Here is a 26,058-nt window from a genome sequence, read left to right on the forward strand (position 1 = left end):
TGATGCCCCATATTCAGATTGAACTGTAACATGTAACTTGCATGTTATGTACAGTTGCAGGTGGGAAATAAGGGTAACAACAAATATACTTATTCTCATATTTAGTCATAAAAGGGAAACAGGGGGTTCCCCTTTTACGAGAAAAACTGATCAGTGGCCACATGATGCATCCTCAAGACTTTTCCTGTTCAGTTTTCAAATTCCCCAGAGCAACTCCTCTTTTACCCTGTTCTCGTGTAGAGGGAACTCTCCCCGTGGCACTTACAAGTTCACCAAACTTCCCCACACTGTATTTTACATACACACACATCAACACCAAATCTCTCTCATGAACAAAAAAAAAAATAAGATTCCCATTTCTACATACTGAAGTATGTATTCAGAGAAAAATCGTCATGGAGACTTTTCAAAACTTCAAAAGTCAGTGTTCAGTAACCAAGCACATCATACCCCTCATCATACTGACATACTACACACAAGAGTGGTACTGCCTAAAGACACTTGAGCCTCAACTTCTTGAAGTCCAATAACAGAAGGGGCATTTGTGGGACACTTGGTATTACAAATATACACTAGATAATTCCCATGATTTTCATAGGACAACTTGTCATCATAAATGTTTAAAAACTCCAAAAAGTACTTTGCTATCTGTGCTATGCAGATTATATACGTCGTGTATATCCCGACCGAAAGCATGCACACAGTCACAGTGACAGAAGAAGTGTTGGAATAAAGCCACAGTGACAACGATTTGACTAAATATTTCATAGAGGTTTAAAATAAACCCTAATCGCCCAAACATATTAAAGCATCAACTTTACCAACTCTTTACAAATCAGCTCATCAACTAACACATGCTCTCTCCGACCATCTCTCTCCAAGATGCCACACTAACACCGGCCTACTGAGATGTTGGAGGCTTGAAGTCTACAACATAAGAGCCGTAATGGTCGATCACAGGAAACCCTTTTGTGTCTTCTTTCACAGCAAATAGAAGACAAAAACCAATTGAATCATCTTTCTGAATGATTTCATTGTAACCAAGTTGGCTCTGGTTACATCACATGAAGTCATCAGGAAGTTGACTTAACACTTAATTCAGTTAATGTCTTGATATAAAAGACAGGTCATGTCAAATCTTGAAACCATAATCCCACATGCATCACTGACCTCTAGACACAAGCTTTTTTTATTATCTTGGCAGTTTGGTTTGTAAGCCATTAGATGCTGTCTGAGCAGAAGCCTAAGATGGTGGCAGTAAAAGGCATGAGGTCCAATCATGTACAAGCTTATCTCTGAGAAGCCACGGTTAAATAGCATATGACGTTTTAAAATGAGAATACCCATGGCTCTGGATATTCTGTAATGCATTACTGGTAGGTGTGTTACTAGCTTGGTGATCAGTATGGCTTATATTAGAGAGCAGAGCAGCATGGTAAGTTTAGCTTGTCCTCTTTCTCAGAGTGAACATGAAAAATTAGGGCAAATACATCAACCCAACCACTAAACAAATAATCTGACTGAGTAAAATACACAAGTGATCCCTGTTCAGGCCAGTCCTCACTCATTCTTACCAGAAGTAATGTGATCAAAGTCAAACAAAGAGCATAGTGTATCAGAACGTAGTGATAATGACTCAAAACCAAAAAAGGGTCTATATTGAATTTGCATATATATTTCAGAAAAATGTGTCTTGAGAAATATCTATGTAGCCCTATGTACAGCGACAGCCATATTACACAGCCATATTACACACACATATACATATATATATATACATACATATACACACATATATATATATATATATATATACACATATATATACATATACATATATACATATATATATATATATATGCATACATATATATATATATATATACATACATATACATATATATATACACATATACATATATATATATATATACATACATATACATATATATATACACATATACATATATATATATATATACATACATATACATATATATATACACATATACATATATATATATATATATACCTGGTATTTACACAATGCAGCCACTAGAGGGCTGCGCAGCATACATCATCAAACAGGACGGGCCTGGGTGGTGAGGTGCACACCATCAACACAATCAGGCCCTCTGACATTCTAGAGGATCCACATCCCTGTCAGAAATGAAAGGGTGTGATATCTATGGAGGTCTGAAGCAGCTTCCGAAGCTCTCTGCCCATCGAGCTCACGGTGTACTGAGGAGGAACAATTCATGGAATTGTTTTTAAAAGTGAAATGACCAATAAAACAACCAAAAAAAAAATAAGCATCCGTTGAAATTACATCCATAGCTATGCCAATTCCAAGTATGGTATGCAGCTATATATAAACAAGACCGGCCCCTTGCTTTGGCCTTCATTTACTATTCCAGTTAGATTTGGCAACTTAGCCCTTTAAAAATCTGTGATAATATAGATACTGTATAACAATACATAGGCTTGAGTAAAGGTGGTATAACAGTGCTTAGGATACATGTGGTAGTAATTAACTATTTACAAGGAAATAAACAATACCAGAGAAGAATGAAAAAATAATTTCCATAAGAGAGGAACAAGCCATAATGCAGGCTTGGTTTGATTGACAGTTAGCAGAGTAAAAAGTAGCTAACACATTTAGTGGCTAATTCTCACCTCAAAACCATACACCCCAAGTCCTGTCAAAAAACCTCACTAAATTACAGACTAAGTTCTGCACTCTGCAGTTATCCTATATTATGACATTTTCCTTCATTGGCTGCGAGGCCAGTAGCATAACTTGTTCCCATGCCGAATGGCTGCATGGGTGAAACGAGCCATGGAGCAGCAGCAAGGTTATTTTTAGGTACTGAAAGCTTATTGAGAAAGTAGTAGACCATACCTTTGGTGAAAAGTGAAAGGCATGCGTTTGATTTGTATACACAGTCATATATATATATATATATATATATATATTTATATATGCTGCTTTGGAGAGAAGCAGATGAAAACAAACCAAACAAAGGAATCACAAATATCATAAAAAGTCAGGTACACTGAAAAGTTGTCCGTACTGTATCTAAGTTCCATCCGTCCATTATTTATACCGTTTATCCTGTTTGGGGTCGCAAGGGGGCCGGAGTCGATTCCCACCTGTCACTAGGCGAGAAGCGGGGGTACACCCTGGACTGGTCGCCAGTCAATCACAGGGCCAACATACAGACTAAAACAACCAGGCACGCTCACATGCACACTTAAGGGCAATGTTAAGAGTCACCAATCAACCTAACAAGCATGTCTTTGGACTGTGGGAGGAAGCCGGAGTACCCGGTCGGAATCCACACATGCAGAGGGAGAACATGCAAACTCCACACAGAGAGGCCCTGTCCCTGTCCCAACCATGAACCTTCTTGCTTTGAGGCGAGAGCGCTAACCACTGCACCACCGTGCAACCCCACTGTATCTAAATTGTCCTGTGTTAAAGTTACAGTTTCACATGGGTGATGTAAGTATAAAACAACCCCAGTAAAACCAAGAGGTAGCTCAACTGAATAGCAAAATGAATAATTGAGTGTGTTTGTTGTGTTGGTGTGTGCATTTCACATGCACACAGAAAATGTCCTGGCATCTGAAGCAGCTGTTGGTTGATTTAAATACAGACAAAAACACTGTACGTAGAGAGAAGTTGTATGTATAGTTGAATTTGTATTTCATGAAGTCTCCGGTTTACTGTGTCTCTAAACATCTGCTTTCTCTCCATACAACCTTGATGCCGAGACAGCCTCAATTAAACGAGACACACGCACACAAATACGCACGCACACATCACTTTCTCTCTTCCACTCACTTCAATCTCCACAACTCCAATTTGGTCCATCCAGCACATCCTCAACTCTCTCCTTTCGTTCAATTCCACCAGGGATCTCGTCTCCCGCTGCATCTCTACCACCGAGCATTTAGGAGACTTCACTGCCGAACACCTCCAACACCAGCGGGGTCAGCTGCATGCTGTGCTCCGGCTGAAAGGAGAGCGAGCGGTACTGTTTGGAGTGCTCCTCGTTGAGGCTGCGCAGGTCGGCCAGCTTCTGGATCATCTTGGCATACAGCAGCCGACCTCCCGGGTGGTGAAGCTGGATGTAGGCCTGCAGGGTCTCCGACAGTCGGTCTTGGAGGACTTCGACCTGCGCGTGATCCTGAACACCTGGGCGATCTACATGGAAGGAGAGAAGAGGGGAGTCTTCAGATATTTATGGTGGTTACACTGAAAAGAGAGGTGGAAACCTTCACTGTTTACTGTTGTTTACTTGTTAATCCACAACAAAATGTATGACCTACATGTGCGGTTGCATTTCTACCGTTTGGGTCAAGTCATACTAATTTTAGATCATGGAGCTCACATCCATGCATTGTTAATGAGCTTCCTAATGTATACAAAGGAATGCAAATCTCCACTTAGTTACACATGCTTGCTTGCTTACATAACAACATGTATAATATATGGAATGTATATGCAGCAATCTATAACATAAACACAAATGTGTATTCAGAAAGAGGCATGAAACTCTTAAAAGTAGCTGAGATCTGCTCCTCCCTGTGTTTTATGTTGAGTGACAGATGACAACAAGTCCTCAAATAATCTCCAACAAGGACTAAAAAAAGGAAATGACACTACTATTTCTGTTGAAAAATTGATATAAGAAGATAACACATTAAGAATTCATGCTGCTGACCCCTCTATATGTTCCCTTCAGCGAACACTCAGACCTACAGTACCTGGAGACAGCAGGCAGATGGCCATCAGCAGCACATGTTCCTCCTCCTGCAGGTTTAGCTTCTTCAGACCGACCTGGAACTTCACCAAGGGCTCCAGCAGTTCCAGAGTGTGGCCCGCTAAAAAAGTACGCAAACACATCATGACTGTCCGTGCAGCAAACAGAATCAGCTTCATACTATATATCACAGGAGAAAGGCCCTCTGGGGAACGTTAGCATCCCTCTGACTCATTAATATTTCACTCTGCCTGTTAAGAGTCATCTCTGGAGAGGACTTCTTCCTACATGTGTTGTGCGTTATCTAGATTTTTGTCACTAAGAACTAATGGCTGTGAATGCTTTTTAATCAGCAAATTTGAATTCAAGTCGGTGTTTACTCAGTTTCTCATGGCGGAGATGTTGTTTTTTTATGTAGAGTTGTTAATGAGACACCATACAAATGCATATTCCCTATTTAATTCTAATTGAATAGTAAGTCCTTGTATTCAAATTTTAGTCTTGACCTAATTTCGTTAAACACTGATGTGTTTTGTAAATCTCGTTTTTGAAAAAGCTGAGTATAAAAAAACTGTTTTAGTGTTGAAAATGATTCCTTTAATTTTTTTAAAGGAAATGCTCATTTTTATGATACACAGCAGAAACGTTAACAGCAAACATATCTTGTGAATGAAGTGCTAATGTTAAACAATTTGCAGAAAAGATTTTCATGGCTTTTTTTTTTTTTTTTCAATCTTGGTGTAGACTTACATAAGAAAAGACATAAATCAACAGTATATTTTGGTCATGTTCATGTGGACTATTCAGGGATATTTTAAGAAAAGCACAAATTCTTGTAAGGAACGCACACTTCTCCCTGGTGCAGACAGTGGTTGTTTTGTGCGGTGAGCAGGTCAGGAGTAACATTCTTTGGTTGATCCCCGTCAGAGGGGTCTTGTTTGAAAGGCAAATGAAAGCCATGCCCATAGGGGCCTCTGCGGATATGTAAGACTGGTTTAGCAGAAAAACGTGCATTAGCATATTTTTTTTTCCTATGGGTGTGAGCACAGGCCACTACAAGTAATCTTATCTGCTCTCCCCCACTAATGATCTGGTCGCCTCCTCAACGCCACGCTGCTTCCTGCGAGCTCTGAGCGGGATTGTTAATGTGTAACATGCGCCTCTTTTCTTCAGCTGTCGGAGGGGCTAAACGAGAGGACTGGCATGCAAATTCATAGTCCAAAACGCTAGCTTGTCTTCACAGCAGTCTAAAAGTGTACACGTGGCAGAGTTCAGACCGACCTTTGGTGACATCACTGATCTGGTATTTAAAGTCAGGCCCGCCACAGCTCCAGGACATGTCCTCTAGGTTGAAGCTCTGATTTGAGCGCAGCATGATCACCTCTATGGCACTGGACTTGAGCAGGGCAATCTGGTCCTCTGCAGTCAGCTCCCTGTAGGGGAAAGATAACACCTACTGAGTTAGTGAACCACAAACAGTTAACTATTAAACCCGCGGTCCTCAGATAACCTCAACCACGCAGTGTTGATCATGTTTAGTTTTACAGAAGGCTGATACCACAACAGATAAACAAGTATGGATTGACAACAAGTTATGCCCGTTCTGCATGTTTTGGGGTCTGGAATATGTCAGGCTCTAGAGATGGAAAACTTTATTCAAAAGATTATGCTTATCATCGGTTTACAGGCTTCAGGTCCGAGGTCAGTCAGTGTCTTTAAACTTTATCTTCTATATGCTGTGGAGGAAGAAAAACATTACTCCCTGCTGTTGACTCATTTGAAGTCAAATTAAGGCTGTTTTATGTGCTGTTGCCGTCACAGACAAATCTTGCTTTAGGAAATGTCTTGAAAAGTCTTTAGACTTTTGGAAATGCAAACTACTAAACTAGCAGGAGACATGAGTTAAAACCTGCAGATCTGTAAGGGAGGTCTGCTTTGTTTTTCTGGCCTTAGGCAGCAGATTACAAGTGGACAAACATTCCATATGTAATCCGACCACGTCTATCACTCGCTGCCAGTGAGGACGACAACTTTCAGGAAATACAGGCCCTAACTCGTTTTAGCCCTGACTTTGAGGTGACCCCTGAGACACAGAGCGTTTTGTCCCTGTCAACGCACTGGCAGACAAACATGCTGAAATGCAACTGTTGCCATGTTGGGAAAGATGGGGGAAGAGAATAACAAAGCCGAGGCCAGCTATTGCTGTTTTGCCTTCACAGTCACAATGTCCTCTGTTAACTGTATTCCAAAGAAGTGTTTATTCTTCTTCCTGTCACTTAAGCATAAACCTTTTACCAATCCAACTTCTACACAAAACCCAGTCAATCCTGTAAAGTATCTGTTGTGTGTTCTAAACATGTTCTGATCATCAGGTAGTCAACCTGAGGGTGTACGTGAGAGGCAGACAGGTGAGTGCTCAGCAATAGAGGAGTGTCTTCCTCCCGAGTTTAGCAATCACCTACCAACGCACTTCACACCAACAACAGTAGCAAATGTGTAATCTCATCCAGTGAAGAAACAACCTAACATAAAAATATTGTCTACAATGTGTCAGCTATCTTTTCAGTTACCTATGGCCTTTAGACCATAGCAATCACTGTGGCACAATATCGACTAATAGGGCAGAAAAACAAGTAGGTGGACAAAGTCTTCAATGCACATTTAGGTAAAAAGTCACACAGAGACATTTCATTAACAAATACGTGTGGACAGTTCTGCATGTAAACTTTTGTTTAGTTAAGGGTCTTATTATGCCAGACTTCATGTCTTTGTTACATAAGCAGGTTTTTGTTTTTTTATCTGTACAGAAAATCAAAAACAGAAAGTCAGGATGTCCTCATTAAAGTCCAAACAACATAGAAGCTCAGAAAAAATAAACCCATTATCTCTTAATCTCTCTAGGATGGAAAACTAAAACTTTACCAGTTGAATTGTCCACACTATGTATGTTGTCTCTTTGTAGCAAATATAACTAATGTAGAGAGAGCGAGTTAAAAAGGAAAAGGCAGATAAAATGATTAATTCCAAACACAAAATACAATCACACAGACATACCTGAACCCCGGGATCATCTTTGCAAAGCCGATGACCTTCTGGATGCTATAGGAGACCAGGTCAGCAAGGTGGGGCAGCATGGAGAAGCTGGAGCCCTCCTCCTCGCTGGAGTCGGGGCTGCTGCCCTGCTCGTGGTACATCATCAGCAGGTTGTTGAAGTTCATTTTGTTGTCAACCGACTCTGCAGCGAGCAAGATGAAGGCGGCCAAGCAAGGGAGGAAGAGGAACGAGAAGAAAGTGGAAAAGCAGGGACAGAAAAGTGGTTATCCATAGAGCAAATCAATGTCACACTATTCTTACATGAGACACACTCTGTGCTGAAAGAACCGAAGAATTCAAGGCATATAGGCTTGTTGATGGAAAGGATCATCTGAAAATACACAAGTGTCGGGTCAGTAGGAGTTGGATGAAAGCTTAGATGACAGCTATGACAACATGTGAGGCATGCAGAGCTAGCTGGGGTTGTTTGGAGTCATTTGTCTCCTCTGAGTGTTGGCTATAAGCCATGTAACTGTGTCCCTCACTATGTTCCCTCCATTAGTGACAGATGCATTAATGAACTGGTGTTTACTAGTTGGAGTCAGGTGGTCCTGAGAGTGGAGGTGGGGAGGCCTTCCACAGGATTCTCAGTAAAGCAGTTTAGCAGATTACATAAGCAAACATTCAAACAGCTGAACTAGGAAAACAATAGCAGTCTTAAGTATTAACTTTATTGATACTGATAACCCTTCAACCCTTTACTTAAACATTGTGTTTCTTTAAAGTTATAGTTTTGGAAGGAAACTATTTTTCTTTTCTTTTTTTAGATTCATTTCAGATGATCCTTACAAACAGAATATTCACTGTATTCCCATGTTTTTAAATGAGGTCCTCATAATGTGTATCTCTTACCTGGAGAGTGACTGAAGGAGTCAGAGGAGGCGTCAGACAGAGAGTGTAGGGACGCAGCTCTACTGGCGCTGCGTGTCACTGGGCCCTCGCGCACAGGAGGCTGCACGAGAGAAAAAGGGGTATTCATAAAGACACTGAAGGATTCCCAACATATTTTAAGTCAACAGAAATAATACATTCTTGTGTTTTTTATTCCCATTTGCATCCTGACAATTAAAAAAATCTTTTTGGCTATCTGCGTATTTCCTAGACCCAAACAGACGCAGCTCTTTGATGATATGTTACAATCAAAGATATATCTGCAACATACTGTTTTTCTGAACTGTATGAAATCTGCTTTAAATAACTTATAATGCAGTAAACAGTGATGAGGGATTTTTAAGAGTGTTATCTCATAAATTATTATCATAGCGCCCAATACTGTCACAGTATTGTCTTTGCCACATGTAGAACAGCAGACAGTCCACACTCAAACTGACTGACAATGAATAATAATGTAAAACATATTTAAATAATAATAAAAATAATAAAACATATTTCCTATTCTATTTTATATATAATTTTAACTTTTTTGTAGACGCTGACGCACAAAAATTCCAATGTAACTGTACTGTCCTGTACCTGTGCAAATGGCAATAAACATCTATTCTATTTAATTAAATAAGATATTCTTTTTTTAATGGAGCTTTCTGAGTATCTTTTGCAGAGTCATCAGTGCAAAAAAAACATCACAATCCTCATACATTTTTACATTTGGACTGTTAACTTTATTGGACACCATATCAATAATCCGTGAATTTGAAATATCAGTCTCTAAAATCTCAGCCCAGACAGGCCATGTATTTATGTCAAGTCAAATCATTTACAGTGTGGACAACATCACTACAAACTAGATATCTGAAAAGACAGGTGTGCACATAACAATTCCTGCACTCATTTGGAAACAATATCGACATTGTAATTGATGAGTTATATCTTGGGACTGCTGTCATGGCACATAATTGTTGATGCTAGTTGCACAGAGTAGGAACAGTTTAACCTTGATGTTAAATGAAGAATATTTGATGTATCCACATTCAGTTTGGCGTTTGTAGATTAATTCTACTAATGGGGAATGGTATAATGTATTGCATCATAAAACACAAACCCTGAAGCGGCAGAAGTCGGAGTAGGAGTCGTCGTATGTTTTGTGGTGCGCCTCCACTAGCGTGGAGATGACCTGACTCTGTTCGTCTGTGAGTCTGGGCCTCCGTGCCTCCCTCTCTGCTTCGCGCTGTGCCTCCTCGTCCTTCCTCCGTTGAATCAGGTCCTTCTTCCTCTGTACTTCCTCGTCTGTCAGAATGACTGAGGGTGCAAATAAAAGAAGACAAAAGAGGGGGAGAGAGTGTTACATTATATAAACACAAACAAGGGAAAAATAAACTGTGAACAGTGATTTTCTTTTTTTAACTCAAGCAGAAATGAGTTGGATTGAGAGCAGGAACACATGAAGGGTAACAATAAGAGCAAAGACATTTAAAATCCAAAATTACAGAAGAGAGGTTTTCAAGCTTTCCAGTATGTACTTGAGTTTCTCATTGTGATGACAGATATGTCAATGTGGGGTTGGTTGGGGGTGGTGGTGGGGTTGTTATTCCCTAGAGGAAGAGCATGGGAGGGGACGGGTCCATATGGAGACCCCTGCTGCACCGAACAACTGAAAGCATTGTTTTTGTTCTGTTTGCTCCTTGTTGTTCTAGCCACTGAATTAGCTCACAGAAAAGCAAGAGAGAGAAGACGGGGCTGCTGAGACTCAACAACATGTTGCTGTTTTTTGCAACGGCAACGCCACTGGCTCCTGTTCATGTACAGTAAATAGTGGTGCTGCTGCCACCTCCACTCTTGTGGTATTCCCAGAAAACACACTCCGGGGGAAAGAACATTCAGCTGGAAGTGAGAGGCCTTTGCTTAAAAGAGGCCTGTGGACAATATCCGGATATCGGGGGGAAAACAAGAAGAAATGTACCTGCTATTTAGAGAAGCAAAATAAACATGACTGTGTGCAGAGAGGAGGCCACACTAGATTGTACATAACAGCAGGTGTTTAAACTTCAGATGGAGTATACTTTCTGTATACAATGTGGGGAGGCTCTGTTAGTTCAAATAGAACATGTACACACACTAATGGGAGCAAAGAACCTGAGATCTTTGACCCAAGTCTAACTATTACATAATTGATAGAAAAGGGGACAGTAGGCCTCCAAAACTGCAAACAGCAATGTGTAAAGTTTACTGTCCATCAAAAAGAAAAAACAAAAACATTAGGATTTAAAGTTATTGAAGTTAGTCGAGTCTTGTATGCACTATTATACAAAAGGTCCATGGCAACATAAAAAAAATGACTATTTTTTTGTCATCCCTTTCAAGCACTATATAATAAAACCATCATTAATGAATAGTACGATGCACCTACGATTACCTGCAATCCTTTGTTCTGAAAACATACCAGTCACATGTCATACTTACACTCTTTCATCATGCCAATGTCCACACAGCGTTTGAGCCGGCATGCTTGGCAGTGGCGCCTGTTGTCCTTGGTGATAGTGCAACTGCCGTTAAAGGGACATGTGAAGGCCGCTTTGCGCTTCATACTGCGCCTAAATAGATTGCATAGATTTAAGTCTGTTAGAATATCAGGTTATAAAGACGCAAAAGACAAAGTTAAAGTAACCCCTCAAATGATTAAGAGTTTAGATAAGACTCTGCCGAAGGCTGAACATGCTTCTTATTTAGCTCTTTCTGCACATATAGCACCTGTTTTAAACCTCCAAGTGCTTTGTTAAAATTCAAAATCACAGTAGAACTAGAAACATGCGTTTTGCTTTTTAAGCCTGGGATTGTGTGAAACATTATAAATATGGATGAGTGCCAGGAATCTCTGGGTAAAACGTAAGTCTTGCCAAACAGTGACGCAAAGCATAATGATTTAGTCAGTGACGGACGTGTATGTACGAACAATTATACACAGATGTGAGCAAAAACACACAGAGAAGCATGCATGCTGAGAGTTCAAGCGAGGGCCAGCTGAGAGACGGGGAAGGAGATTATCAAACATCCGTCTTTTTCATCCTCTCCTTTAAATATCAACACTGCGGAGAGGAAAAGGCGAAAGACTGGCGGATACATCATGCACGCCAGGCTTTCTAGATCATGATTTGCTCTAGTTTTGTCTTCAGTTGAATTGGAAACTTATGTGTGTACGAATGAGCAGGAAGCAGCCATGGCATTAACTATAGGAGCAAGCTTATTTATATTCTCTATGTGCTGCTGGGCATTAGTGTTGTCAGCTGTTATGTGTATGTTCTTGTGTAACTGTAGGTGGTAATTACATTTAATGTGTGTGTGTGGGTGGCCATTATAAATATCTATGCAAGATCACATCTCTGTTTGTATGCTAACATTAACATGTGTCAATAACTTCATCAGTACGTATGTGTTTGTTTTCATTGTTCTGCTACACAAGACTGACTGTATACATTAGTAATGTAAATCTGTACCTTCTTTACAGTTTATCTTTGGTGTTACACATGCATTTGTGTACCTGAAAAAACCCTTGCAGCCTTCGCAGGTCATGGCGTTGAAGTGGAAACCAGTGGCTTTGTCACCACACACGCCACAGATCCTTGGCATGTTCCTATCAAACTCATCAGAGGCCAGAGTGGATGTGCTCACAACAGTTGTATCCATCACTGAACAAAGATGGGGAAAACAGAGGAAGAAAAGACAAGAGACAAAGACAGATGTTATCAGCTACCAGTTTCACAAGTTCTTACTTGTATAGATATTTAAACTGATATCAAATGAATGTTTTTACTGTTAAAACCCTTCACCAACATGCATACAAACAAACAAGTGCCCTGTACACAGTCCCACACCTGGAGGTGAATTTAACTCTAGTGTTTTTGTCCTGGGGTGAGAAAAGGGGGACCACATGAATCAAGTGGAGGGAAAAAAAACGTTCCCCCTCTAAAATGCCTGATCCTGGTTACTTTTGATTACATAGTGCTCAGAGTATCTATTTCACTTAACGGCCTCGTGAGCGGAGGGGGGGGGGGGGGGGGGGCATGTCACCGCAAGGCGAGCATCCTCATAAACAAACAATCACTGTCCTTTTCACAGAGCTCCTTTCTTATTCTTTTCTTTGCTTCCTCTGCAAAGGGGAAGGCAGGGTGAATGAAGGGGGATGAGAGGGCTGGGGGGGGTTACTTACCCGACACAAACCTCTACAAACTTTAAAATAAGAAATCAAAAGCAATGAGGTAAATGGATTAACTACAAAAAGTTTTCTGATCACTTTTCACGTACACCTGAGAATAATTGTATTTTTTTTTGGGGTTGTTTTAGTATTTAGTTGGACCCTGGAATTGAAAAGTACTGTATGCCTTTAAACCAATATCTGCACCTGAACAATTTTATTGCCAGAACATGAAGTCCTTATTAAAACAAAAAGGTCAGGGGCGCTGGTGGCGCAGTGGTTAGTGCGCGTGTCCCATGTATGGAGGCTATGCTCCTCCAAGCGGGCGGCCCGGGGTTAACTCCGGCCTGTGGCTCCTTTCCTGCATGTCATTCCCTACTCTCTCTCCCTGATTTCCATCTCTATCCACTGTCCTATCTCTCAATTAAAGGCCCAAAAAGCCCCAAAATAAATCTTTAAAAAATAAAGATAAAAAAAAAAAGGTCAAAGGAAGACAGGAAACAGAGGACCCAGTTATTGGTTTACTGCTGCAGGCATCGATGACGGCACTGACTAGGGCCTCTATCGTTCGTTGATGTCTTGTATCGCAGCAGCAGCAGCGGGGAATATTTCCAGAGGCAATTCAGGACACAGGTTGAATAAAATGAGAAAATGTGTCTAAGAGCAGTGTGCCACACTGTTTTGTTTTGTTATGATGGCAGGCTGGCCTCCACTGGCAGAATAATCAAGGGTGTGTCCTTAACTTGCTAGTTTTTCTCCAACTGTCTTGGTGCACATTTTGTTTTTGTTTCTCCCACATTTCTTAAGTCAAGGTGAAGCATGCACGTTTATCTAAGGGTCCTTCAGAATGACATACCTGGCAATGAAAGCTGCACTAGTCATAAATCACATTAAGCAAAGATTTCACATCTTCATGTCAACCCTTCTGTAAAACCAACAAGATAGGACCTCCAGGCTATTTATTTTACGTTAACACTTGCTATATATGAGATGATATATGAACAGGCACTGGTTTTACATTTCAAGAACTCATACTAGTCTAACTTTAAGGTTTGAGTTACCCTACTGGCTGAGACTCTGAGGTGATTTCAGAGCTAAATGAAGATACTAACAACAAACTGACACACACTGGCAGCCTATCGTAATGCAGTGTCTTTACATTAGAAGTCCTTGCTACAGGTTTATAGATTACCTTCCAAATCTTTATAGCTATCATGTAAATGGCGCAGCCTTTAGCTAATCAAAAAAATCTGCTTGGCTGCATGCAAGCAAACTAATCCCAGGGGGCATCCTCACTCATCGCTCACGGTGCACCAATAGGAAAACACCCATTTACCTTCCTACATCATCAACTGATCAGTGAAGTCAGTCCTCTGTGATTGCATTCAGTCTTGACAGGCCATTACACTAAATGCACAGTGGTATTGAGAGCGCGCTAAATAATGCATCAGGTTATTAGACCCGATCCGTACTCGTTCCAATCTTGGGCACGCAAAGCCAGGAAACAGGTTTTGATTTTTACTGAATGTCTAACTCTTGAGTGATACACATGATGTGTGTATGCAGGAGACAGCATTAATCAAATCTTCCACTGCAGTTATGATGTGAAATATTACACAGTCCTCATGCGTTACACTTGCATAAAGCCTAAGCATAAAGCAGTAACCTTCTGATTTCTGAGTTGCAAACCGAGTTGATGAGCTCTGAGAGGAAACCAATTATTAATTAGTCATCTGACGACTGGTGAATAGAGGCTGCTATGTACCATTAAGAAAATGGAAAGAAGCATATACTACCAGTCTGCTTGTGTATTGTAATTAGACAGTATTAACAGTAAGAGAACAGCTGCCATGTGTTTTAGTGTTGGGGGGGGCATTATGCTTTCCCACTGACTGTGTTTAAAGTTTTTAAGTTTGAAGATCAAGAACTTCTGGAGCTGCTGAACTCCAACCTGTTGTACCGAGAAACACAATCAGGTTGTAGGCAGATCTGTTGTACCATGCAAAAAAATGTAACAATTAGTTTTGTAGAGATATGATGTTAAACTCCAACTAAGCATGCCAAGAGACAAGTGTTGTTGTAGTCTAGGTTATTAAATGGAGTTCTCACACATTTCTTACCCAAGCAAAACCGTAACCCTACAAAAAAGGAGCCGTCTGCCTATTCCAGTCAAGCCAACTTAAAGACAGCGCACAGTTTTATTAAGAACTTTTTCAAAAAAAGGAAAAAAATAATAATTATGTGAATTGTGCTAAAATCTCTTAGTTCGAAATAAGATACATTTGTATTGTCAAAGGTATAAGCAAAAATCTTATCTAAGCTAATCGGTTTGAAAAATAACTTGGGCTGAGACTTTGGATGGAAATTTGTTGCAATGTTTTTTTCATGTTGAAACAATATTGCCATAATTTCAAAATCGTTGTTTCTTAATGATAAAAACAAAAGCTGTGTTTAATTTAAACTTTCAATGTGATAATGCACTGATGGCAGAAATTCAACCAGAAAACACCGAGTAGATTCTATAAACACCGTGTGAATATCCTTTCTAATATCATATCAAACAAAAACTACACAATGACCCCGTCATAGACAAAAAATGGTGTCTTAAGCAAAACTGTCTGTTTTTAATCTTACACGCCTCAATCTTTACACGCACACACATTATCTTTTATTTAGAGGCTACATGTGTGGAGGAGGCCTCAGCGATAGTGGGGCAGACTCATTGTCGTTTCACGTGTCAGTGTGTCAAAATGTTCTTTAAGTATATCAAAGCAAGAGAAGATAAATGTGTAGAATCATCGTGTGCGAGCAACCTCGGATGTTGCACACATTCCACGTGACGAGGAGAACTACTGAGGGTAATTAAGGTAGCTCATCTCAGCCACATGACTAGTATGAGAAGGAATGAGCTTACACCAACTCAAGGAGACAAATCTCTCTGAACATGAACATGTTCTACCTGAGGGTGGTGGCTGCTTCTTATATTAGGTCAAAAACTTTGAATGTCTTACGCTGGCTGCGTCGCTCATTGAATGTGCTCTGTGTCGTCCCTCAGAGTGTTATAAGAGTATCCGTGGAAAGGGACATTTATGAGATCATTTATCAGGATCTATCAGGGTCATTCCACTTTTATTTAACGCACTATCAAATGTTTTAATAATAATATCAACAACAACAATAATAATTTTAATACTAAGACTTATTATGATCAAGCACTTTTCAAAGACAAGTTACAAAGCACTTTACAATAAAAGCCAAAATAATAAAAACAAATACTTGAATCAACAAATAAGAAGAGCAAATAGACCCAAACAATGATTTATCAATAAAAAACCTTGTAAAGAAGTACAGCTGTGGCCCGTGAATCGCAAACCTTTCGTGACCTGAAGTGTTTATAAACTGCTAGCATTGCCCTGCAGGAGGGTGTAAGGCGGCGGTCAGGCTCATATTGTGAGGCCTGGTCATTTAAGGCTTTAACAACAAGCGGCAATAACATCTTAAAATCAATCACAACTCAAACTCACAGGTAGCCAGTGAAGTGAATCAAAGACAGGTAAAGTTTGGCCAGCTCTCTTACTACACATAAAAAGGCCGGCCAGTGAAGGCATCAGTAGCCTAGTGGTTAGTACGCTCGCCCCATATATGGAGGCTATAGTCCTTCAAGCGGGCGGCCCGGCCTGCCAGCAGCATTTTTTTTTTTTTTTTTACGTATTGGTCTTTGGATGTTCTATTTGCTGATGCCAGAATAAAGTGCATTACAATAGTTGAGTCAGTACTGCATGACTACAAATCACTTAGCAGACGCTTTTATCCAAAGCTATTATATATCTATGCTACATTATATCTATATCTATGACTGCATAGATATAATGTGGATACCTTCAGTCACTGTTTTTATGTTTTTTTTTATACTTTAATGTTTATTGAAAACATTTTTTTTTTTTTTTTTTAATCTAAGCTTCATTTCCTTTGATTTTCAAATATATTGTCATTATTAATTGTGTTTCCTTTCTCTTTGGAATTTGTCATTACTGTAGTACATTTGGATGTTATTTTTTCCCCGTGATCCCAGGAGGAATAGTTTCAACCTTGGATGTAGCTAATAGGGAGCCAAATAAATAAACAAATAACATTGAGTTTGTCACATTGTAGGCACTTTTACTCTGCTTATGTGTCCATTGAACCTCACAACACAGATAGTACAGCTGAGTCAGTTCTCATCTTGTGTGCCGCTTGCATTATGGGGGGGGGGGGGGGGGGCAGCCCACAGGAGCAGTGATAGTAGTGAAGGAGGAGAGAGGGATGGACGAGAGAAGCAGGCCAGGGAGGAGTCGGGTGGACACTGGAGAGATGGAGTCAAAACAGACAGAGATATAAACATAGATACAGTGAGTAGGGGAGGGGTGACCTCTTTGTTACCCTGAATTTCTGCGTCACAAAGCAGACCCTGCTGCCTGCTGCAGAAATAAGACAAACGTACTACGAGGGACCAACACACAGCAGTGGCACAGAGAGAGAAAGAGAAAAAAAGGCAAACACAACAAACAGGCTGGTTGTGATTTTGAAAGGTGGCTAAAAATACACCATCGTAAGGCATTAAATTACTGGCTAAAAATAAATACAAATGTCTCATCTCTGACAGCTTTTTATTCTGAAGAAAATCATCTTTCAGGAGGTGATTTGCTTTCATGCTGGCGTCACATTTACAGTATTATTTATTTCTTATATTTCAGCCACATTTCAAACTTTCATGTTCAGATGTGTTGTTTGTGAAGACTATGAGAGAGGCTGATACCCACAGGGTGGCTCACATAACCCCACATGTGACTACTACCACACCTCCTTGCTCAGCCAATCAGTAAAGACCCTGAAGGGCAATCCAGTATTGGAGGATTATAGGAGAGAATGTACAATCTATCAACAACAATAGGATGCAAATACTTCTTAATGTTCTATTTCATGTAAACAGTACATAATGAAGATGTGCAATAACCATAAGACAAACAGCAATGCATTGCATATCCCAAAATATTTGGTGTGTTTGACCTAACCAATGACAGCACATTTATTATTTGTCTCTGAACATTTCATTTCTAGTAACAGCGTAGAAAATGTGACAAAACTTTGCCAGTTAATGTTCAGATTAATGTTCACCTACTGTGCAATAAACACGTCTCGGTCTGCAACCAAATAAACCGTTCATAATAAAAACATTGACAGCCCTATCTGAGAAATCATGTGATGAAAGTCTGGACTTTGAGTAAGGTGGCAGTGGCCGATGAGCAAAGGGATGAGGCCTGCAGTAATTACTCGCAGAACCACAAACTGACTCTAGCTTGTCATTTTAACTGGGTGGTGAAAGCTGCAAAATGAAGACATTAGCCCAATATTGGTGAAGCTGAAGGAAAAACTAGGGAGTTTCCCCTTCTTTTTTACCCAACAAAGTGGCAGAGGGAGAACAAGTGCCACTTTGCATGCAGAGGAGTGATGACTCATCTTTTCCTGCTTTGATTTATTCACATCATGGTAGAAATGACACACGTGTATCTCATAACCCAGGGACTGATGTAAGAGCCGGACAAGGGTTGGATGTAAAGACTGAATTCTGTTGTTTGGGGTGATTAAATATCAACCAGTCCAAAACACACCCTCATGTCCTTTGACAGAATGTCTTTTTTGACCTAAAATACACTACATAAAAGTCGAGTAGTTAAATATCTATTGAAAAATAAACTGGTGTTTTATGTGTAATAGAAGAAACTCCCAATTTGCATCAAATCCACAGAACACTACCCAACCTGTTTCACACCATCTGCCTTCTAGACTCCCAAATGATACCTCTGACACCTCCTAATTAGCCGACATTTGATGTCAATCAGTGCAAAATCTGAGAAACACATGGTAAAGACTTGTTAAGTGCTATTCACAGAGAAATAGTAGAACTTGAATCTTGAGAATGAAGTTGTTTTAAAAATATTTGTATTACTGCTGCAGTTAGCGTATCTACAGTGAGTCTGAGCTGCTGGGAGATAAACATGCAGGGATGAGTGCCAAGGTGGACCCTGGCAAGAGTCCAACACCACTCATAAGGTAGCTTATTTCCTTCTGCTCTACTCGCCATTTCATTTTCAGCTGCACTATTGTCTAAGTATGTAATGAGCAAACAGGAAAGTGGCCATTGGTTTCCTTGTCAGGTGCCCTATTACTTACAGAAGACCTAAGTGAGACCTTAGCTCTGAAAAAAAGGTTTGGACTGCAGCCCAGATGTTAGATTAACTTTCATCAAAGTCAATATCAAGCGATTATAAAACCCGACCTCCACCAACGTCCACCGACTAACAAACCTAATTAAGTGGTACCATTAGTGCCGAGGTGTTGAAATGAAATGTGGATTTGGGGAAGATGTAACAAAGTCGGTAAAGAGGAGGATCCAGACATTTCAATGAGGGATCATTTTTACTGCACACAGACATGCAGAAGAGGGAGAGAGAGTGGGAAATTAAAAAAAATTCCTCTGGCACCATGTCCCAAGAATGTCAGCAATGAGCTTACAGACCACATCCCAACACATAAGAGTCAAAGTCAGAATCACATCCAGACCTATAACGGCAGTAAAAGAAAGAGAGGGATTGCTGTGGACTGCTTGAGTGCGAGAAGGAGGCCCCTCAGACAGCCCAATGAGCATCCTTCCTTTACATCACATGACGCAATCCCACAAATGGTTCTGAAATTGTTCCATGCTGCCAAAAGTTTCTCTTTAAGGGGAAAACGGAAAACGAGAAGGTGGGAGAAAAATGTTAAAGAGGAAAGAGAGAGAGAGGGGGAGAGAGAGAGAGGAAGAGAGGAATGGGAAGACGTTGTGGAGTGGGTTGGGAGGGTGAAAACATAAGGCGATGTGTTATACTGCATACCTCCGGCTGGGTCACTACGAGTACACGAGAGACATAAAACAATTCAGATCTGGAATGACCTGGGCTGCAGAGAGAGAGAGATGGTCTACAACTGACATACATGAGTTTGTGGTTCACACATGGAAGTACGTCAAGTCTACAATAAAGGCAGCAAAAGAGAGATTTAAAGGGGACATTAAAGGAGAAGGAGGGAACAGAGTGAAGAAAACAAATGGGATTTAAGACAAGAATTTTAATTCAAATCAGGTTGATAATTAACATTTTCTTTGAAAAAAACAAAAAAACCAGAGAGAGAACAATGGACAAAAAGAGACAATGTGGACCTTACAACAACAACTTAGACAAACCCAGTCTGTAATGAAGCTAAACAACTGGCTGAGCAGACTAGTCCAGTCCTGTCCTCTTCCCTCTCTCATTCTCCCTTCCGCAGCCTCCACGGGTCTATCTCATGCTCTTTTCCTACGATCACAGGGAGCATGTTACAGCAGCAGTAATAGCACATGACAAGGTGACCTGTGCCCCACACAGGATGGGCTAAACTGGGGGTGGAAAGGGTGGGGGGTCCCATGTCCCGTGTCCAACCCTATGGTCTCTGCACCACTCCCCCCCCCTGCCCAGGCCCCAGTGCTGGCCTGCGAGAGGGGAGAGAGAGGCAGTGACGGCAGCCTGCCCCCTTATGCTGGGCCCCTTGCTGGACTCTGGAGAGGGGAAAGAGACGACGCAGGGAGAGGCCCACTCAAACACACACCGAAAGTCCTGTTTATGTCTATGCCGCTTCTGACAGAGAATGCACATTCTCAAGCACGCAAAAGTCGTGCACGTCGACAGAAAACTAGACAGAACCAGACAGACAACAGACATATGGGTGAGGTGGGTGCAAATGCACTTAGCCCACAAGTAAAGGTTATATAAGCTTCATAAAATGCTGTCTCTTTACAGGAAATACTTGAGTTAAAAATATGTTGAAATATTAACAACTGGAATTTGAACTTTTGATGAAAAGTCAACTATTGATGTTTTTACAGATATAAAAAAAACTGTAACACACTGAAATAAATAAAGAAACGAACCTCCATAGAGCACTGACGTATATTACACATAATGAAAAACCTGTAATCTGATTTTACAGTGAAAAAGAAAAAAAGGAACCACCCTTGATATAGAGTGCTGAAATTTATTTTGCTTTCCAAGATATTTTTTCTGCATGACTTGCGCTCCATATACGACAAACATTACCTGTGTGATGTGTTTGGCCTAGAAACCATCAACCACAGGAGGTAATTGCGGACCCAAGGACATTAAGGGGGAAGTTAACACTTCATTAGTCCCAAAGGCAACTGAACATATGTGGCAAACAGCATGCATGCACAGAGTACATATACAAGAGGGTCTCTACAGTTAAGTACAGCAGCCCCTTCTTTCTATAGGGTTACATGTGAGAGGAAGCAACCAATTACTGTAGTCACGAAAGGGGGGAGGGGGCGGGGTATTTTTCACTGTACAGGAGACCTAATGGACTGTACCATCACCACTGCACACAGCTCCAAGAGTGACACGCTACAATCAATAAACGACACAAACCGAGTCCACTATGTGACTAATCATCACTCTTCTCCTTACAAAGAAATTGCAGATTGATTCAAAAGTCTCAAACATACTTGCTCCTCATTTGAGAGAACTCCTTCTAGCTATCCAAAATAACACAGGTTCTCGTAAATCCCCATCATATAAATCCAGAACATGTGTGACCGTTGATCTCAAGAAGTTGTTGAAGAGGAGAGACCCATTCATTTTTTCCTTCTTCTTCAAAACAGGCAATGCAGCAGCTGATACAAAAACAAAAATCCTAGCAGCTATATTTCAGGAGTCAAACTGTGTTATAAACAGAAATGGATAGGTGTGAGAATGACAGCAGAAAGAAAGCTTACTGGGAGGAATTACACTGTATGCCCCCATGCTGCTGGCTGTATTTGGTCCACGCAGATTTTATTTAAGTGTTTGAAAATTGAATTTCAGATCCAAAGAAAGACAAGAATCTAGTAGTGATAAATGATATCATTATTTGTCAGGTGCTTAGTTTTCTGTATCTATGAAATGAAATGTTAAGGTGTAAAAAAAAAATCACTATTAGAAATACTTTAACAACTGTGTGGGTGCGTGTCGATAAATGTTTTGCGGTTTCACACAGACAAACTGTAACTGTATGTTGTGTGACATCAGAGCTGAGTGTATTGTTTGAGATCAGCCGAGCCACTCACAAGTTTATCATGTTTCTAGTCACAACACAAAATGACACTTTTATTAACAATGTCTGCACAACAAGAATAATTCCTTTTTTATATATATATATAGAGAGAGAGAGAGAGAGAGAGAGAGAGAGAGAGAGAGAGAGAGAGAGAGAGAGAGAGAGAGAGAGAGAGACAAATTATACTTTGTGGTTGTATGAAAGACTCTTTCAAATTGGGACAGGAAAAACACCCTACACTAAAATGAACATTAAAATTACCATTTTATATCCTGCAGACTTGATAACACAGCCCACATGTTCAGTCTTATTCCTTTGGTTTGAGCAGTGTCCCTGATTTAGGTTTCACCTTGACAGGTTCAACAAAGTTTCAAAACTACAACAATTCAGAAAACTACAAACGCTATGACTTTTAAGACACAGGTATGTGTGTTAAAAGACTGTGTCTTCTCCCCTCAGGTCGGAGGTACAGGCTGCCCAGGGCTAAGGAAGGCAAACAGATTTCAATTTTCATATGTTCCTCATGCAATTATGTTCTTAATCTTCTTTAAATCCTTGACTGCACTTTCAAGCAGAGCTATTGCACTTTATATTTATACCATTTGAGTTAAACTTCTTAACAAACAGTGAGTTTTTATATTTTATATGTCTTAGTTGTATTTCATCAGGTTGTGTTGCACTGTCCTTTGTCTGTTTATCTGTTGTGTTTTTGTGTCCACTGCTGCAAATCAAATTTCCCTTCCAGGGACAATAAAGATCAGAACTGAACTGTATTAGAGTTTTTAAGTTTACAATAGTCATAAAAATCTATGCATTGTTTGCTGCATTTAAAAGGAAGTATCTGTTGATATGATGTCCATGTACAATAAGAGTAAATACACTTCTAATAATCAGTGCAACGATTTCCAAGCAAATCAGTGTAAAAATATGTAACTCCAGAGAAACACGAGTTACAGCTGTGTAACACGTGAGTGGACACTTTCAGTGTGTTTAAACAGAGGACTATCACTATACACGTGTGCACATCAAAGCAACAGGGGAAAATGTCTCACCTCAGTTTTACGCATGCCCTTGTACAAAAGCTTGAGCCTTGAAACCGTTCTTCTGTAATTTCCCCCCAAGTTGTTAGTCCTGTTCAATACAAAAGCAAAATGGCATGTCGCATTTAGAAGAGTGGGCCTATACTCTTAAGTAGGTAACCTGCTGTTACTCCGTTTATGTAACGCAGAAACACACACACACACACACACACACACACACACACACACACACACACACACACACACACACACACACACACACACACACACACTTAATGGTAAACATCATATAGGTAGTTGGCACTATCCAGGTAAACACTTGACACAGGGTCACAGCCTTGAATTGTGTTAAACATTTTTGCGCAACTCAATTTACAATAACCAGAGTCTAGATTTTAGCATTCCTCCTGTGCAATGCGAGTTTCATACCTCAGCTCAACTTTTCCCCATCAAGTCCGAGTTGCTTGTAAATCCTTTTCAGTCGCCGCCTCTCGTCTTCTTCATGCTCTTTGGAAGAGTGTCCCCTCCATGTTGGCTGGGTGGGCTTTGCTTTGAGGAAGAGAGGACTGTCGTTGAACTAAAACTCGTTGTAAATGAGAGGAGACTTGAGGAGGAGACGTCAAACTCGTACGCCCTTCTAGACGCTGGTTCACTATAGAGGAGGCGCTGGTAGTAGCTTAGCGTTAGCGTGGCTAGCTGCTCCTGCTTTAACCCTAAAACGCGGCACCAAGTTCAGCCCCGCATCACAAACCGTGTGGCCACTGTAGCTAAACAACGTCCAGCAGAAAGACGACTAAAGGCGACACTGTATATCATTGACGGGCAAAACGTACGCAGTAACATGAGGGGGAAACTCAAGCACACCTACGGTAGTCCGACGAGCAATACCCCTCCTTCTTCAGGACCCAAATAGATGGCCATTAGTTTTTGTTATGCACCGCCCCTCTTCAGTGCCGCTACGGGAAAGAGGGATTTTCCCCCCCAAGCCCCTCTGGTGACCAATCGCAGGTGGGCTCGGCGTGTATCCTGTGTTGTGGTTGGTGACATTTCGGCCTCTTCCGGCTCTGATTGGTCAGACCCGCTGCTCATTACCTTAGAGGGGCGGCCCTTTCAAACAGGGGTGTGTCGTGACGTCAGAGGTAACGAAGAGGTAAACAACTTTGACCGCGTGAGGTTTAAAGCAACATCGTATTGCCCCTGATCTCTGATTGTGATGGTACGCAATTAGGGGATAACGGTGCTGTCATTAGAAATGTTGTAGTGTCTCCTACGGAGCAGATCGTCCCGTTGAGGTCGTGTTTCTGTCATGTAGGCTACTGTCTTTGTTTTTCACTTTCAGACTTTGACCCTTAGCCTACATTTGAAATTTCAATGAGCCAAAAACACCATCGATATCACGCGGCTGAAAACACGACATGAGCGCCGTCTGGTCAAACATTTTCCATTTCGTGCATTTTGCTGCATGATTTCTTTGACACAATGTAAATGTATCCAGTGTGGCGTGTGTGTGTGTGTGTGTGTGTGAGAGAGAGAGAGAGGGGTGTGTCTACTCTGCGGTACACTGGTAGGCTGGGAAGCAATTCCGCTGCATGGTGATCTTCCTATGCGCTTTGCAATGCATGAAAGATGGACGAGCAAGCTGAAAAAAAAAACGATTGAAAAACTCTAACTGCGTCATGCAGGAAAAATGTGGGTGTGCTCTCCTTAAAGTAAGAATCTTCCTTATTGTTGAACCTCTCAGGATAAATGGACATTCCCGGTGGTGTTCATGAGCTCTGGTATGTGGTGTAAATGGTGGTGTTTGTGTGTGTGTGTGACGGGGCCATGCGGAGGGGCTTAGGTGAAGGTCAGGGGTGTGTCTATAATGTAAACACGGTAAAAGCGACAGATACGAAGGGGGAGAAGGGAAAAGAGAGGAGGGCCCCATCCGGTCCCATATATCCTCTCTCAAGTCATCTTTCTCTACTCTTGTTGCTAAACAAAAGATAAAAACCAATGCCGTTAGAAAAGAGGATAAACTGTGAGCAATTTATTATGATACAACAGAAAATTACAACAGCCTAAATATGTCGATTTTATAAATACATTAAATATTGTAAACTGCAATTATTTTGTATTAGTTTTATCATTATATTTATGTATTCCAATCAATCTGTTTGTGTTAACTTGAAATTGTCTATTTCTATTATTTAATTGACGTGTTTAACGGGATTGACTTTTCCTTTTTCCTCTTCCTTTTTTCTGTTTATCAAATGTGCATTGTAAACTGTCATGAGCTCCTGTTTATCCCCTGTATAGAAGTAAAGTTACAGTGGGCTTTCTGTATCCCCTGCCAGCACCACACCTTGTCCAAAACAACGAGTATCGTACATATTTTACTCCTCTCATCAATAATCTGACATGATTCATATCTTTTTTTTACCCGCTCTGTTTCTAAGGAGCACTCAACAATTAGGGTCACACCGTAAAACCTTAACACACATACAAACTTCGACATCCAGTTCTGTATTATGTATGACACTCAAAAAATGTGCATAACCCGAGCCTTGCAGCACCTTAGAAATCTGTCACAAGCTTGTTGCAGTTGATTCATGTGCGGTAACTAGTAGTAAAGTGTGTGGGTGTTAGGTTCATGCTCATGGAGAGTTGATCCTTGTCCTGTGGCTTGGGCGGTCTCCAAGTCTGGCACCAGCACTGGATCAAGCCGTTCAGCGAACAGTGATTTGTTTGGCTCCACAACACCCATGTAAGACATGTATGCTGGCCCAGCCACTTTGTGTCCTCAGATGCTCTGGCCCTGCACACTGAGCTTGGCTTGCTGTTTGGAAAACAGAAGAATGGAAATCATAAATCAGAAACACTTGACCCACTAAAAGTAAGAGAATTAGTCTTTGCAGCACTGGTGCAGAGACAT

At 40.8% G+C, this 26,058-nt stretch overlaps 1 protein-coding gene across 2 annotated transcripts; it reads right to left on the reverse strand.

The window, feature by feature from the left end:
• Positions 1-2,573: 2,573 nt before the first annotated feature.
• Positions 2,574-24,213, reverse strand: LOC109993808 (vitamin D3 receptor B). Of its 2 annotated transcripts, XM_020646899.3 has the most exons (10): positions 23,574-24,211; positions 23,157-23,235; positions 12,295-12,442; positions 11,220-11,350; positions 9,862-10,058; positions 8,715-8,814; positions 7,824-8,004; positions 6,051-6,202; positions 4,774-4,890; positions 2,574-4,210 (listed from the first exon to the last, which is right to left on the reverse strand). In XM_020646899.3, exons 3-10 carry the CDS (start codon positions 12,438-12,440, stop codon positions 3,957-3,959), a joined length of 1,278 nt encoding a protein of 425 aa, XP_020502555.1. In that variant the 5' UTR covers positions 12,441-12,442; positions 23,157-23,235; positions 23,574-24,211; the 3' UTR covers positions 2,574-3,956. The 2 variants fall into 2 exon arrangements, with proteins under 2 accessions (XP_020502555.1, XP_065810648.1); XM_065954576.1 differs by lacking the exon at positions 23,157-23,235 and having other exon boundaries at positions 23,574-24,213.
• Positions 24,214-26,058: the final 1,845 nt, after the last annotated feature.

Source organism: Labrus bergylta, chromosome 5 (assembly GCF_963930695.1).
Source record: "Labrus bergylta chromosome 5, fLabBer1.1, whole genome shotgun sequence".
In the NCBI taxonomy this organism is placed as follows: domain Eukaryota; kingdom Metazoa; phylum Chordata; class Actinopteri; order Labriformes; family Labridae; genus Labrus; species Labrus bergylta.